This window comes from Canis lupus, chromosome 15 (genome assembly GCF_003254725.2).
Source record: "Canis lupus dingo isolate Sandy chromosome 15, ASM325472v2, whole genome shotgun sequence".
NCBI classification, from domain to species: Eukaryota; Metazoa; Chordata; class Mammalia; order Carnivora; family Canidae; genus Canis; species Canis lupus.
The window spans coordinates 40,594,848-40,612,006 of NC_064257.1; the positions used below are offsets into that span (position 1 = coordinate 40,594,848).

The 17,159-nt window shown below is 39.8% G+C and overlaps 1 protein-coding gene across 17 annotated transcripts in view; it reads left to right on the plus strand.

Annotated features, from left to right (window-relative positions):
• MYBPC1 (myosin binding protein C1) overlaps positions 1 to 16,947 on the plus strand; it is an 85,361-nt gene extending 68,414 nt beyond the window's left edge. For 9 of the 17 annotated variants that reach the window (XM_025438916.3, XM_035699397.1, XM_035699398.2 and 6 more), the window contains 7 exons: positions 2,076 to 2,164; positions 3,798 to 3,993; positions 6,049 to 6,188; positions 8,892 to 9,051; positions 10,212 to 10,348; positions 11,869 to 12,055; positions 16,672 to 16,947. In XM_025438916.3, coding sequence (XP_025294701.1) covers positions 2,076 to 2,164; positions 3,798 to 3,993; positions 6,049 to 6,188; positions 8,892 to 9,051; positions 10,212 to 10,348; positions 11,869 to 12,055; positions 16,672 to 16,772 — 1,010 coding nt within the window. In that variant the 3' untranslated portion in view covers positions 16,773 to 16,947. Of the gene's footprint in view, positions 1 to 2,075; positions 2,165 to 3,797; positions 3,994 to 6,048; positions 6,189 to 8,891; positions 9,052 to 10,211; positions 10,349 to 11,868; positions 12,056 to 13,759; positions 13,828 to 15,256; positions 15,300 to 16,671 lie in introns of all 17 variants that reach the window. The other 8 variants (XM_035699403.2, XM_035699404.2, XM_025438919.3 and 5 more) reach the window with 7 other exon arrangements.
• The last annotated feature ends 212 nt before the right edge of the window (positions 16,948 to 17,159 follow it).

The following is a 17,159-nucleotide window of genomic DNA, read 5'->3' on the forward strand; positions in this document are numbered from 1 at the left end:
GACCAATGGATTTTAGTGTAACAGAGTGTGAAAAGTTAATTGAAATGGTTTCAGGTTTCACAGTGCAGCCCACCTTTACTGTAGAATCAAAAAGAAATATCCAAAATTGTCTAAAAACTTTATTAAAATATTTCTCCTGTCTGTGAAACCAGATTTTCTTTATTTAAATGACTTCAACCAATACAACATATAACAGATTGAAGGCAGGGACAAATAGGAGACTCCAGATATCCTCTATTAAGCCAGACATTAAGTAGATTTGCTAAAATGTAAACTAATATGATGAAAATGTTATTTATATTTTTATTTGTAAATTAATAAGTAAACATCCCAGGAGTCCTATTTCCATTTCTACTAGCATAAATATTGATAGATACAGCACACGTAAACCAAGCCAAGAAATTGCTCTTTTGGCAGGGGTCCTTGATAGTTTTTAAGAGTGTGATAAAATACTGAGACCAAAACGTTTGAGAGTAGCTGCTCCAGGGAAAGAACACTGGGCTGGGGGCCTGGATATTTAGGTTCTAGACCATGTTCTGCCACAGACTTAAGGGGTGGCTGACTGAAGCCTTTAGGAAGTGAGTTACAGGATGGATGGATGGATGGATGGATGAGTAGATGAAAGCATGAAGCTTGCATATTGTCTTAGTAGATTCTGGAGACATACTTTATATGTTGAATCCTATTTCCATCATTTATTAGCTGTGTGACCTCGGGCACGAGACTTGATTGATCTTCCTGAGCCTTAATTTCTTAACATCTGCAAAACAGAGATAATAGTACCTGACACATCAAGAGGCTGAGGCCTAAATCCATTGATTCCTGATACTGCTTAGTAGAGTGCTTGCCACAACATAAGCTCTCTATATGTGTTATCTTTTATTATGATGGTGGTTTAGTTTACTGCAGAATTTGGCTGAGTTTCTTTTTCCTCATATGTAAAGTTAGGGAGCTCAGGATCTCCAGGTTCTCTTCCAGCCCCAACATGTGGTAATCATCATCACCATTATCTCCTAAAGTTTATTGAGCACTTATTATTCTCAACTGTTTTGCTAAATGCTTTATACATAGTCTTATTTAATTCTCACAACAATCTTATGAATTACATGCTTTCATCATTCTGATTTTATGGAAGAAGAGGTCTGAAACCAGAACTCCTATATATCAGATATAGGACTCCAACCAGATCTCTGACTCTGAAGTCCATGCTTCTGAGCGTAGGCACTCAAGGATAACTCCAGCTTCTAATCCTGGCTGTCACCAAGGGCAAGTTGCCTAACCTCCTATGCCCCTGTTCTTTATCATGAAGTAAAACAGTACCCATCCTACTAGGTGGCCCTGAGATCTAAATTAGTCCCCTATGAAAAGCATTTAGCCCAGTGTCTGTCACATACTAAGCACTCAGGTGATGAGAACTGCCTCATCCCTGTGGGCATAAGAGCCTTTGACTCCCTGCTTCTGATGGACTGCGAACATGGTTTAATATCTTTATGGTGTTCAGTTAATGAACATCAATATAGAGTGGGCTGGAGCAGCCTATTATGTACTGCTAGCCACACAGAAAGAAAGTTACTGTCCAATTCCAACAGAATTACCTGCATAAAAAGCACTTTTTGGTTTTGTTTCTGGTGAGAAAAAAAAATGGGTAGTCCTACCAGCTAATGTGCCTGCAGATCTTTTGTGGAATGTTCACTGGAGAATAAATACACTTGCTATTAGAAATTATGAAAAAAGCATATAAGGTCCTAAGAGAAAATTTAGTGTTTTTCTATGAAGTTGCTTTAGACTTATAATGACTATAAAAATAGGAAGTTGCCATGAAATCAGGGAGGTCAAGGAAGTTGCCATGAAATCAGGGAGGTCAAGGATACATTCTGTTGAGTCAAACTGTGAAAACATCTCTGCTTGAAGAAAACGTTTGGCAGCAAAGTTAGCTAGTAATAGCACACCTAAGATTTTACCGTAGAGACATCTACACAAGGATATCCCAGTGAGTATTGTGCTGTATGCTTGTGTATGGTTACTCCCAGTGTGCTCTACTCATCACACAATTATGCTATTCTGCTCTCATTCAGAGGCTCCAAAGATTCGCATCCCAAGGCACTTGAAGCAGACTTATATCCGCAGAGTTGGAGAAGCCGTCAATCTGGTTATACCTTTCCAGGTAATAATTCAGGGTTAATTATTTTCTCTTTCCAGTGCTGGAGAGTTTAGGAAGTAGAGATAGGTACTCTAGCACTTAAATTCCTCGTGCTTCAGGATTTTTGTCAGAGGGAAAGTAGATAAATAATGGAAGAGATTTGGGGAGTGAGTAAATCTTGTGCTTGTTAGAAATCTGTTGAACTGATAGATTTTCCTTCTGCGTGAGACAAATGACACCTAGCTTGGGCTGTCTGAAGCTCAGGAACTACAGCTGGGTAGACAGGAAATACCAAGGAGAGGCCAAAAATAAGGAATGCTTGAAGATTCTGGCCCTGCACATCTGTAAAACTGGTCTTCATTTTAAGGGAAGCTTTTGGTGTCACATTCAGGAAAACAGCGTGTACTTACTTTCCACACTTAGCCCAAAGCAAAGGAAGGATAACTGAGTGTTGAAATCTTGATGCCACAAACTGAACAATGCAAACATTGTTAAATCATTGTTCCCCAAAACAATCTGTGGTTTACAAGATTAACCAGCCTTCACCTACAATAATCAATTTTAGTCTCGTGTGTGCGTGCGCACGTGTGCACACACACACACACACACACACAAACTGCACCACCACCCCATTACTTGGACTCCTTTTATGCCTCCAGACAGCACAGTCCAGTAGAACTTTCTGCAATGATGGAAATGTTTGATAGCATCCATGTCCAATATGGTAGCCACCAGCCAGATATGAGCATTGAGCACTTGAAATGTGATACTTGGAACCAACACAACCGGGAAGATTCATTTTTTAATTTTCCTTAATATTAATTAGTTTTAGTTTAAATAGCAGTGTGTAGCTTGTGGCTGTTATGTCAGCATGGTTCTAGAATTGGAATTTAGGTTTCTGCACCTAATTTTTTAAAAATATTTTATTTACTTCTTTGGCAGAGGGGGTAGAGAGAGAGAGAGAGAGAGAGAGAGCAAGAACACAAGAGGGGAAGGAGAAGCAGACTCTCCATTGAGCAGGGAACTTGATGCATACAGAGCTCAGTCCCAGGACTCTGGGATCTTGACCTGAGCAGAAGGCAGACTCTTAACCCACTGAGCCGTCCAGATGCCCGGATTCAATCTTTATAAACATCCTGTGAGATAGGTGCTATCATTGTTCTCATTTTACAGATTGGGAAATTGAAACATGGAGAGTTTAAGTAATTTGCCCAAGATCACACAGCTATTAAGAAGTTAGCATCCAAATACAGATTCCAGGGCCCCAGAGCCCATGTTCTTAACAATTATGCTGTGTTGTGCAGGCTTTAGAGCTAGACAGACCTGGATATAAGACTTGGTTCCAGCACTTATTTAAGCCACAAGGCCTTGGGCATGTCATTTAATTCCTCTACCCAAAAAATGAGGATAATGATGCCGATTATCTTGCTGTGAAGATTAAAGGAAATAATAAGCATCATGCACCTAAAGCAGTGCCTTGCACAAAGCATGCAGTCCCCAGGCAAGGCGGGTATTATGCCTCTGCCCAGGCTGCTGACCACCAGGCTCTCCACCCTTGCCCAGAATGGGGGAAGCAACTGTCAGTTTTTGTAACACTGAAAAAAAGTCTTGAGACAATCTGATTCCCCCTCCTCCTAGACTTTTTCTGTCTTTTTAGGGAAAACCAAGACCAGAATTAACTTGGAAGAAAGATGGTGCAGAAATTGATAAGAATCAAATAAACATTCGCAACTCTGAGACTGATACAATCATATTTATCAGAAAAGCAGAGAGGAGCCACTCTGGGAAATATGACCTGCAAGTCAAAGTAGAAAAATTCGTGGAAACTGCATCAATTGATATCCAGATCGTTGGTAGGTTTGGAAGAAGGAACTAGAATGTTCGGTCAAAGCAGTAGTTGGACTAACTGTCCTTATCAGTAGAGCAAGAGTAAGAATTTCTGTTAAATTCTTTTTTTAAAATTAAAAAAAAATAGATGAATTAGTAAGACTTGTTAGTATTTCAAATAATCTCTTACTTACTAAAAAGACTAATTTTTGGAGACTTAGGGCATATGTGTTAAAGAAAATTAATGTATCTGCTTTTTAGTGCAAACTGTCTGTACTGCTTTGTGATCCACTTCTCTCTTATTCTGTTTCTCAACCCCTTGGTGATGAAACTATTTCCTTTTTTGAATTCTTGCATAAAACACATAGTAGCTTCTAGACAAAACTTAACATGTTTCCTACCATCCCTAAAATTTGCTAATAATAAGCTTTTAACAGAGAAGGAAGAGTTTTTTTTTATAAATGTAAGAAAGATGTACCTAAACAGTTAAACCACTAAATTGGTTGATCCTGTAGGGCTAGGTACTCACTCACTTGTCCAAGTAATAAGTATAGTTCCTACTTCTGTCCAGAGTTAGAGGAATTGAGGGAGGTGCTCTAGCAGATGGACCCCTCTCATTGGATCGCTCTATGAATTTTGCCATGTCAAGAAATACATTTAAAAGTAGAGCTACAGAAGCCTTGTTTCCAGTCATTTTTATTATTGTATTTCAGCAAATTTGCTGAAACCCAGGATTTTCTCACCCGAGGAGCAACTGCCTATGACAGATTGGGTAAAAGTTCATGCCCTTTGAATTAAATACTCTCTTCCCACTGGCTAAAGCTTCTTGATTTTTGTTACGTTGAGAAGAGTGTTGAGGGCACCCTGTGTCCTTGGACCTGGCCTGCCTCCACAACAATGGAAGCTCCCCTGGGAGGGTCTGTAAGGGCCCTGCCCTCTGAGGCATATGAAAGAACTTTTCTTTTTTTTCTAAAAGATTTTATTTATTTATTCATGAGAGACAGAGAGAGAGAGGCAGCGACACAGGCAGAGGGAGAAGCAGGCTGCCTGCGGGGAACCCGATGTGGGACTCGATCCCAGGACCTCAGGATCACGACTGAAGGCAGACGCTCAACCCCTGAGCCACCCAGACATCCCATATAAGAACTTTTCTTTTCTACGTTGCCGTGTAGTTACTTTACCGGGTGGTTATAAGTGCCTGGGACATTTCTTATACAATAATAACGATTATTATCCTAGTTATTTTTCTAGTTCCAAATTTGTGTTGGCAGAGAGAGAAAACAAGTTTTCCTCCTGCCCGTTTAGGGTGTCTTGGGGTACGACAGAGGAACCTGAGCTGTGGCCTCTGTGCCTCTCACCAGAAGCCAGAGATGCTTACCCAGGTGGGCTGTGTGATCTGAAGCCCAGGGCCAGCGCGTGTCCCATTAGCAGGTGGCTGTGTGGCTCTTCACCAGGAGGGAAGGTTGATGGGGTTTGACGTTTCATTTAAATTTTCTTTTCAAAACCCTTTTCTTTCCATGAAGATGACAGTCAGGAGCTTCCAGGTAAGCTTGGCTGGGGCATCCCAGTCCCCGAGGCGTAGGAATGGTGAAGGCAACGTGGGTAGAAATGCAGGGATGGGAGGACATTTCCAGTATCCTGCTGGACGGAGGCACGAGGGACACATGCTCCCAGACGTGTGGGGCTACGGGGGGTGCCCGGCCCTGTGTGTGCCCTGGGCCAGTCTGTACATCTGTTCCTGTGACGGGGTTCCACTTACACACGAGCACAGGAGTCGGCCGCGACAGCCAAGCATGAAGCAGGGGGGTAAACGCCGTCGGTGTGCTCCCTCTCGCAAAGCAGCCCGTGGCGTGTACTCACGCCCGAGGAGAATGCCTGAGACAGCAAGGTGCCTGTGTGACAGCAGGAAGGGACGTGAGCATCATGGGCATTGACCTTGCTTCAGGCCACCGTTGACCTTCTGATCCCATGTCAGGAGGAGGAGCACCTGCTTCCGGATCCCGGTACCGCCGTGAGGGGGGACACTGCCTGTGTGGAGAGGGAAAGGGGTCTCACGGGGGTGCCGTGAATTCGTCTTACAGACCGTCCAGGTCCACCTCAGCTGGTGAAGATTGAGGACGTGTGGGGAGAGAACGTTGCTCTGTCGTGGACACCACCAAAGGATAATGGGAATGCAGCCATCACGGGGTACACAATCCAGAAGGCTGACAAGAAGAGCATGGTAAGGTCTGGTTTTCTCTGATGCAGCAGCAGCAGAATCCCATTTTATCAGAAGTAGAGGTGGGGCACGAAGCCGTCTGTGGCGAGGAAAGCACAGGGGGCCTGGGCAAATGGTGTGACCTCCGAGTAAGGGCAAGGCCTGAGGAGCCACAGGACTGGGCTTGAACCCCAGCACAGCCACTATGAGCATGTGTGGGATGGTCCCTTACCTTCTTTGGTCCCCATTTTCCTCCTCTATAAAAGAGGGATGCGAGTACTTGCTTTGCCTGGTTATGGTGAGGCTAAAACAATATAAAGCAGCTGCCACAACACCCAGTGGAATTTAATAAATTCATTTGTTCACCAAATATTTACTCCAGATTCTAACTCAAATCTCTATCATGCAAGTCTTTCTCCTTGTAAAAGAAATGTAACAGGGACAGAGGAGTACCAGTTAGAAAAAGAAGATTCTAAAGGGAACGACAGTGTGTGCAAAGGTCCAGAAGAGGGAAGGAGCTTAGTGTAAGTTACTTTTTCCCTTGGGTCAGAGGATGAGTTATTGTGGCCTGCATTTTGTTGCTGAGGAAGCTGAGGCTCAGAAGGGATAAAGGAGTTGCTCGTGATCACCAGATTTCAAGTGTGAAAGTCTGGGTATTCCTGCCTCAGAGTTCCTCCACTGCACCACACCCCTACCCTGCCTGTGCGTGCATGAACGAATAAGTGACCATCTGTGCACATGAGGGCATAGAGACCTTCTTCTTTCTTACAGGAGAAGTAAAAGGTCATGCTTCATGATATTGAGAGAAAGGCTTTAGGTGTTTGCACAAGTAGATCTCAGTAGGAGTTTAGGTTATGAGGTCACATCAGATTGTAACCTCTGGACTGAAGTTATAGAAGGGAGAGGGCTGGAAAGGACAGTGTTGGGGACAGGAAGGGACCTTAAGCCTCTCCTTTCCATAAACTATGTCTAGCATGTCCTTTTGTCCTTTTGTTTTTGTTTCCTGGGTGCGTATTACACAACTAAGTAAGATTTGGCACTTAGGGCAGCATTCTCTGCTAAAGCCGGGCAGCTCCAGAGCGGGATGAGCCGATTTGCTTGGTGAGGAAAGGATCTCAACATCTCAGATTTCCTCAGCAAGAAGGGCCTCGGCCCAGAGACTGGCTGCGAATCCAGGGCTACTGTGGTTCTTCTATAGGGTCCTTCAGGCATCCTGTCTGTTCTTCCACTCCCAGCAGACTTGCCCGGTGTTTGTCTTCTTAGGTATCCAGTCAAGTCCAGAAGAAGCAGGACTTTCCCATTGCTTCATGTAACTGAGTTCTCCCTGGTGACAGGGGCTGATCCCCAGTCCCTGGACCCCTATATTTCTGGTCTGTTACCTGTAGACCGAAAGATGCTCCCTCTGCCCAGTGTAAGTCCCAAGAGATTACCACCCCATTGTCTCACTGTGGTGACAGGGGCTACCCTTCAGTTAAGTTCCTTTTGTCAGTCATAGCTTCATAAACGTTTTCATTACATGCGCCGACACATTAACATACTCATTCATTTACTATGCGTTGAGCACTGTTCCAGCTGCTGGATCCAATAAAAGGGGGGGGGGGGAGCATTCACAATCTAGGCAAGAAGAAAGACATCATAAAACCTGATAAATGATAAAACACTATAATAAATGTCAGAATACACGAAGTAAAATGCTTTGGGAATATAGGGGGGAATGTAGCTACATTTGTCTGGTGTCTTCAAAACATCTCAAATACAGATACAATGATGGCCCCTAAAAATTCTAAGAAAAATCCTTTTCCCTTTTATGTCAGAAAATGTATTTTCTCAAATAGTGGTACCAAACATATGTAATGCAACATGGTTCTTTACTGGTTGCAAGATAAATTTTTGAGACTCCTTTACCTCTTGGTATGCGAGGAAACACTGAAAAGAAAATTAAAAAGCTTGTTTTAGCTTCTCATTCACTCATTCATTCATTCAAGTATATAATAAACATTTATTTTGTGCAGAGTTCCTACCATGTGCCAGGTATTATAATAGTCACTGGAGATACAGGGGTGAGAAAAAAGTCTGTCTTTACTATCACAGTGTGTCTGCTTCAGTGGAAGAGGCAGACGGCGAATAAGTAAAACAGTATATATAATTATGATGTATAATGAATTAAAATCAGCAAGTTCTGCAAAGAACACTTAGCCAAGTTAAGGTAATAGAGTGTGACCACCTGAGAGTGAAAGGGAAGCAGTTGAGGAGGAGGTGATATCTGAGCAAAGTCTTGGGAGAACCCACGTTAAAAGCATTATGGAAAATTTATTGGGCGATATTAATATTTCTCTAGTGATTTAACATCATCTCTTTCTTTTTTTTTTACATCATCTCTTTCTTAAACTAGATAAGTTTGCACTAAAATTCTGTAATTAGATCTTGCTATACAAAAGCTAGGTGGAAGACACTGTATACTTGTGAAAAAGACACAAAGGTAGGAGTTGCCATCTAGGGTATATGACTCTAACATGTCAATGAGGACTAAATTATACATAGCCATAGTATAAGCCTATTGCAAGGCATTAAATTAAACATCCATTGTTATTACTCTCAATATAAAAATCAGCACTATTTTTTTTCAGTTAATGAAACATCCCTGTTATTTATTCTAATCAACAGTGTGAATAGCTATGTATTTTTAGATGATTTTTCTAAAAAAAAAAAAAATGTTTTTTCTTGTAGGAATGGTTCACTGTCATTGAACATTATCACCGAACCAATGCCACCATTTCTGAACTGGTCATAGGAAATGAGTATTATTTCCGGGTCTTTGCTGAGAACATGTGTGGCCTGAGTGAGGACGCGACAATGACAAAGGAGAGTGCTGTGATTGCCAAGGATGGTGCGTTAGCAGTGGACTGGTATAAGGGGGTTCTGGACTCAATTCTAGTGTGTGGGGGGGAGGGGTTTCTTTTCATTATTGTTGTTGTTGTTGATGTTTTATAGAGGCTTCACTACATGGGAGTGATTAAGTCACTGGCCCTTGTGATTGAACACAAGTTGCTCTCCCTTCCCTGGAATTCTGGGGATAGGGCTTAATGTTTGAATCCATTAAACGCAGAGTTGATTTCCCTGGCAACCAGTCCCCATCCTTGGGCCCCAAGGTCACCTCATTAATGTTAACAAAGACCCCTTTATAGCTCTCCTCATTGAGGAAATTCCAAGGGTTTTAGGAGCTCTGTGCCAGAAATGGGGCCAGAAGACCATATCTACTTCTTATTATAAATCACAGTATCACAACTGGACATCTGGAAACCTCAGTTTTCCATGACCACATGGAGAGGACTAGAAGAAGAGATGTGATGAAAAGGAATTCAAATTGATAAAACATATTTTTAAATTGTGGTAAAAATTTTTGAGTAGCATGTTCATTTTACCAGTACAATTCTTTTTATTTTTTAATATTGCATTTTTTTAAAAATGTAAGCTTTAATTCATTACAACCTCTGGGCTGGGTCTAGAAATGGCTCAAGTCACAGACACAGGAATTTCATTTCAAATAAGCCACTCTCCTGAAAGCCCTTGCTCATTGCTCTCACATTAGAGCACATCGTGGATCAAAATACTCAGACATCAAATTCTCCTCAATAATTCTTTCAGTCTCATAGGACCACACTGGCTCTCTCTCCCAGGTGGGATTGGCTATTGCTTTACACCCTTCAGAATGAATGTTGTATGGTGTTCACCCATGTTTTTATTTATTTTTTTAATACATTTATTTTTTTATTGGTGTTCAATTTGTCAACATACAGAATAACACCCAGTGCTCATCAAGTGCCCACCTCAGTGCCCACCTCAGTGCCCACCATCCAGTCACCCCCCAACCCCCGCCCACCTCCCCTTCCACCACCCCTAGTTCGTTTCCCAGAGTTAGGAGTCTTTCATGATCACCCATGTTTTTAATATGTTCTTCGAAGCTCAGGGAATTTTGCCATGAGTAAAATATGCCAAGAATAACATCGTCTCAGGCCAACTTGTAGATTTCTAATGCTTGCTTCTAAGGTAAAATCTACAAAAATCCAGTGTTTGAAGATTTCGATTTCACGGAGGCACCCATGTTTACTCAGCCTTTGGTTAACACCTATGCTGTGGCTGGTTACAATGCTACCCTGAACTGCAGTGTGAGAGGAAATCCTAAGGTAACGTTTTTTAATCACATTGGTTAAACTTAAGAATTAGTCACAACTTTCCTGTTTTTAATATTAGACACATTATAATTGTGAGTAATAGTATGAACAGACCTACCAAGTGCTATTGTGTCTTTCTCTGGGATAGGAAGGTGGGTGCAGCATTGTGGTGTTGGTGGATGATCAGGCCCACCGTTTAAATATAGTAATAAAAAATGCTTATATTTCTATACTAACTAAAGGGTACCTACTAAGGAAAAAACAAAACACCCATTCTTAATAAAAACCTGAGAGTTAAAGAGATGGAAGTAATAACATTTCACCTGAAAAATTAAGTTGTAATATTAATTCATCAAATCTTCTGAAACAGATTGAAGTAAATGATGATATTATAATGCAAGGCAGAATTGAAGATATGCTGGGATAAGGTACAGAGTCCTAGGAAGGAAGGAATTGCATCCGATTGAAGAAATTCAGAAGGGTTTTAAGGTTTCTTGTTGGCATTTGGAAAGAACAACCAGTTGATGAATGTTGCCCATAGAGATATCGATTCCTGGGTGGCACTGTGGGAAAAGTGCCCTAGAATTTGGAAAAATTGCAAAGTAGTAATTTTCCCGTGTATACCATGAGTGGGAGTCAAGGGGGCAAGGGAGAAGTTATACTGAGGACAAGAGGAGGATCCTGAATTCCTGTTGAGTTCAGGTGACATCAGTATATCCAAATGGGAATGGCCAGGAGGGAAGAGAGACGTTCACTAGAGCTTAGGAGTGAGCAGAAAGCCAAAGTCCAAGGTATAAGCCTCAGTGAGTGGTCCCATCTAAAAGGAGGAAGAAGATGGTATGAAGGAGACACAGAAGCAGGTTTCTAGGGGCTGAGCAACACAAAAGTAGGTAAGAGGTAGAACAGAGAATGTGGAGAGTGTGCATTTACCTAAGGGAGGAGAAGGCAGTATGGTGGGAGTGGGGAACAAGGGTATTGACTATAATGCAGAGGCCAAGGAGAGGAGAGTCGGCTTCCTGGGTGACTGGTCATTACTGATCTTGCATTATGGGAAGTGGACCCATTCCACCAGATGACGAATAGAGATGTTCGGGGAGAGATGAAATGGTGGGGAGGAATAAGCAGCCCATAAAGAATTAGAAAAGAATGTCAGGAAAGGGAAGTGAAGAAAAGCAGACAGTTCTGACACCTTATTGGGATTCTCTGAAAAATGCCCAGCAACATACACTCTCCTGGATGAATGGAGCTCAGGGACCTGTAGATCAGATTGGGAGGCGTCAGAATCTGTTTGGGAAGAGAGCCCCAGCGCTGTCCTCTGAACAAGTCTGGCTTGCCTCTTCAGAGCTCTTCATTGCCTTCTTACCAAGCACTAAGTAGAATTTAATTTGAGAGGAACCGTGCTCAAGTAGATGTGGATTCATCTGAGATGTACTTTCTTTCTAAGACATGCTTTAAAATCTGGTCACTGGCTTAAATAGTCTATTATTATGCTAGGTACCAATATGTTTTGACCTATTTACTTCATTCTTCAGCCCAAAATAACCTGGATGAAAAATAAAGTTGCTATTGTGGATGATCCAAGGTACAGGATGTTCAGCAACCAAGGGGTCTGTACTTTGGAGATTCGCAAGCCCAGCCCCTATGATGGAGGCACTTACTGCTGCAAAGCAGTCAATGACCTTGGGACAGTGGAGATCGAATGCAAACTGGAGGTGAAAGGTATGACATCAAAGATCTCATGTATAGACTAAAATGAGAGAAAACCATTTAATTATTGCCCTTACTGCAAAATCCAAATTGTTTGCTAAAATGTCTGGGGATGGCAAAGGGAGGGGAGAGAAGACGTTATTACAGTTTGCATTCACTCTAATTTATTTAAGTAGACTTATTCTCTCATCACTTGCAATTCTTGTTAACTAAAGGAATAGTAATTTCAGTGGAATTCTAGTATATGTATAGCACAGTGGGAACGAATAAAGACAGGGGGATATGACTCTGGTGATATAATCCACTTTAAAAAAAACTAGTGCAAAAGTTCATCTAATGAAACGGCAGTTAAGGAATTTATACTATTTTTAATTAGTTGACTATTTTGTGAAACTTCTAATATATATATTTATATGGGTAAGTTTGCTAATTTAGTGTTTACTATTGCATGTATAGAATACAGCATATCCCTATTATAATCAATTGCTTTAAAAATCTCATTAGAGGATTTCCATTTATAAGTATGCATTTCATTTATACCAGTTTTTAGAAGTGTTGCAACTCATATAAACCAAGAAAACATGTAAGGATTTATGTGGTAGGAAAGTCTCAGAATGACCTGTCATCTGAATCAGTTTTTCTAGTAATTGTGTATAATTTTTATACTGAAGTATAAAATTATCTCAACAATCAGAACCTACTTTGGGCCATGGGAACTCCTACAGGTGTCAGAGTCACTGTTACGAGATAATGTGTGACATGATGCAAATAAATCCCTTTTCTCTTTTTCTTATATTGCTTTTCTGTGATAACCAAAATCTTTTTTTTTACCTCTCTGTAATGAAGAAATTATGATCCCCAAATCAGAAATACAACTTTGTAAATATCTATTTAGAAAAAAACATAGCAAATACTTAAGGTATTAATATTTTTTTAAAAAAGAGGTTTTAGTCCTGACTCTAATATAAATATACTTCTTGAAAAAATGTTCTTTTCGAACTTTAAAAAAAGTATTCCTTTTGCTATGATTTCTGTCCACCAAGTAATACAGCATAGTAGATTCATAACTGAATAAGAGGAAAATTTTTTTGCTTTTTTTCTCTCAAGTATAAGACAACAATATCCTTAGAAAATGTCAAATATGACTATTGAGATAGTATTTACAAGTTTAAATATCGTTTTAGCTGTTTACTAGCTCTAAACACAGGCTAAGTTAACAGTTGCAAATATATTTGGTTTCTCGACTCCTAGACTTATTTTCAAGGTATTGTTGGTACTTATATCTCAATATCCGATTAAAAAAAACAACAATGAAAACTCAGTACCACTTCTGCATGCTTTGAAAATAAAGAATGTTGCTAAAGATATAAAATGATTAGTTCATAAATGGTTCAACATTTGGGGTCTTCCATAGAAGCCAGTAATATTGTACATATGGATGACCTATCCTTTATAGTAATTGTATAGTAAGTTGTATAGTAATTGCATTTAATAATATAATTAATGTACCGTAGATGTAAGTTCATATTAAGGTAGCAACTGTGATATACTGGTGAAAACTTTTGGTCCTAAGAGTAAAGTCAAGATTGTTTATCATCAGATTGTTATCTGATAATAATAGGTGACTTGAATCAAGTTAAGCTGTGAAAAAAAAAAAAAGGTAAGAATGTCATCCGAGAATAAATAAATACTGGTACAAATATTCTAATTCTACAGTGATATATCAAGGAGTAAATACCCCTGGACAACCAGTCTTCCTGGAGGGGCAGCAACAGGTTTTAAAAGTTCATATCCCACTGGATATTTCTACTTTCTGTTCCATTCCTCTTACATGAAATCGCACTTTGCATGTAAAGCTTGACTTTCTCATTTGCTTTTCATTGTATTTCTTAGCCGCTCATGGCATACACTGTTTATGCCATGAACAGGAAGGCCAAATTATTCAAGGATATTAATTAATGTAGACAGTATGTTTTGTCAGAAAGCTAAGTACCATACCCCACGCCCCCATAAGTAAAGCCAGGGAGCTACATTTGAAGATGACCTCACTGTAGACATCAGGTTATCAGACCTTAGTAATCAGTAACATTTCTTTGATAGTTTCATTTTTCAAATGTAGAGAAATATGATCTTCCTTTAAGATAGTTTCCACTGTAGTCTCCTGAGATTCATGTTAAAATTCAGAAGACTGAATGTTTTTAAATTGCGAGTTGTAGAAAAAGTATCCTGGACATTTTTGATGGAGAGAGGACACAAATAAGAATTATTTGGGATACTTGGATCCAATATTCTGGAGCTTTCCTGTATAAAATTTCCAGTGAAAAATTTACCAGTAGAATTTCTGTCTACCCATTTATCTGTTGGACACTTTGGATATTTTCATAGTATCAAAATTGTTTCATATATTTATGAACTTGAAAGAAAATTCCAGGCTCCATTACTAGTGTATTAAGCAATAACCGAGTCCTATCCTATATATATAATGGGCCCCCATTTGGAAGAATGAATGAAGTTCTTTGGGCCTGGGTAAGCAACGTGATGTAAACTCTGATGATGTAAATCTGTGCCTGAGTTTACAGTTCCCAGAGATAATATCAGCTTGCAAAAGATGACAGAATTAGGGCTCCTTCTTTAAAGTTTCATAGATTATACATATAGTTACTTTCTAGCCTAAGTTTGTTTAAGCCTTGTGTTTATTTACATCAGTTATATACAATCAGTTCAGAATACAGTTACAGAGTACGCTATTCTAATATTATATCTACTTGATAATTTTGCCTTTTAGAATTCCAACATATATATATGTACACTAATGCTTTGTCTATTGTCTCTGTTTTTCTTTTGTTGAAAAACACAATATATATATGTTGTAGGTTTTTTTTTTTTTTTTTTAAGCTGATGGTTTGGAAGCTCTTACCATAAATATTCACTGTACAATCAGATTGGCTTTGCCACTCGTTCAGGCAAAGTGGTTGTGCATATTAATAAATGTTTTACATATTAATGATCCTTTTGAAGTGACTGGATCCCTGCCCTTCATTCCATGCGCTTCTACTTTCCTACATCTTTCACATGACTAAGGATTAATGACATCACCTCATCATAATTATGACTATAATTTCATCCAACAAGTACTCAACTTTGGTTTTAGCACTTTATTAATGCTTACAACTTCTCTCTCTCTCTCTCTTTCTCTCTCTCTCTTTCCCTTAGTTGTAGCACAGTAAGGATTTTTGAATGTATATTATCATCTAAGGTAAGCTTTCATATGGTTTTGGCATATGAAGCTTATGACTGTCATAAGCCATACAAAGCCTGTGGAGTATGGCATGATTTTCATTATGTAATCCAATGAAAATAGACGATTTAAAATCTCTAACTTTGTAGTTTTAATTTGTATTTAAGTATCTTGAAATTAACAGCTAGTACTTATTCATCGCAGCAATCTCCCGTTGACATGAAGCAAGTTGTTGAATGCAGTAGAGCATGAATTAAAGCATTTAATGTAGATGAAAATGATACCCAAGCATTCTGAACGCTTTGCATCAAGGAATGGACATGTACATAAGTGGCATCATTTATACCTATATGTGACTTGAATTTTTTTTTTTAAAAAAAGGAGAATGACTTTCCCAAATTTGCATTAAATAAGTTTTAAGAATGTTCAAATGGCATGCTGTTTTTGCCTGGACGTGAATTTATTAGCAAGTAGTGAACCACTTCTGTAAAGGACCATGAATTTTTCTGGTTTTTCTCTGGTGAGGGGTACTTTTATTTTTTAAATATAATTCAGAAACATGGAAGATAAGTTTGAAATATCAGTAGGTGTTTCACCTTCAGAAGATACTGGATGGGTTTTACTCTTTTTAACAAAATCTTTCCAATTTTTGCACTTTTGACAGGGTATAAATAGCCACAGTTAAAGGAGTGGTCCCTATTTTCTCCTCTAATATACTTGAATAGGAAGTCTTTGTGCTTAATTAAAAAGGACATCAACAAGGGGCGCCTGAATGGCTCAGTTAAGCGTCTGTCTCCCGATTTCTGCTCAGGTCATGGTCTCAGGGTCGTGAGAATGAGATGGAGCCCACATCTGCTCCCCCTCAGTGCAGAGTCGGCTTGAGATGCTCTCTCTCTCCCTCAGCCCTTCCCCCTGCTCCTCCGTTGATGAGCTCCCTCTCTGAAATAAATAAATAAAATGTAAAACAACAACAACAAAAAGAACATTAACAAACAGGGAACAGCTCTTCCTGCTGATTCGTAACATGGCTTGTCTTTATTCTACTATTCAGTCAGGAGGCTTAAATCATCTGTAGAAGAATCCCAAAACCTCTCCAAGACCAATAGATACTACTTTCCAACCAGTCAGGAATTTCAACTAAGACTGAATAATAGCAGGGAACAAAAAACTGCCATGGGTCTGCTGGGAACTTGCTTTTCCTCCCATTGCCAAGCGCTTTAAATTTTAAATGTACTAAACCCAGAAGGTTTCCAAGCAGGGACTGAATGAATCTTGTAACTAACTGGAACGTAATTAGTCACATTTCTAGGCAGCTAGTCAGGAAGTAGTATCTGAATAATCTTTCGTGTAGACGGTTTTGACTTTGCCTTTTCCTCTCTGTCCTCTCTAGGTGGCCTTTCCTTCTGCAGGCTCCTCTTGCAAGGTGTGCCTCCTAACATAATTGATTCATATTTGCGAGACTTGCAATCAAGCAATCCCGAGGAATACTAAGGGCCTGGGCCCTGCCTCCCTACACTCCACTGCTTTGAAATCTGGTTGCAATGAGAAAGCATTTTCTGTTTTTCCACCAGGCACTCAAGTGTGGTCGTTTTCTTTCCTCCTAATGTTGAAGAAAAAAAAAATGTTTGCACGGATTGCTTCATTAAAAATTGCATACAAAATGTCATTTGAAGTCAGCTTTTTCATCATTATTGTCTGTGCTTGGTCCCTATACTTCACACACACAAAAAAAAGAGCAAGCTGTAGAATTAGCAAAAGCAGTTGCTTTAGTTTAAAATAAATAGTAAGCTGTAAATGCTTTCTTTTTCCCAGAATGAAAACACGTAGTACAACGGGCACAGTCAGATCTTGAAAACCCATCTTTCTCTTGAAAATCCA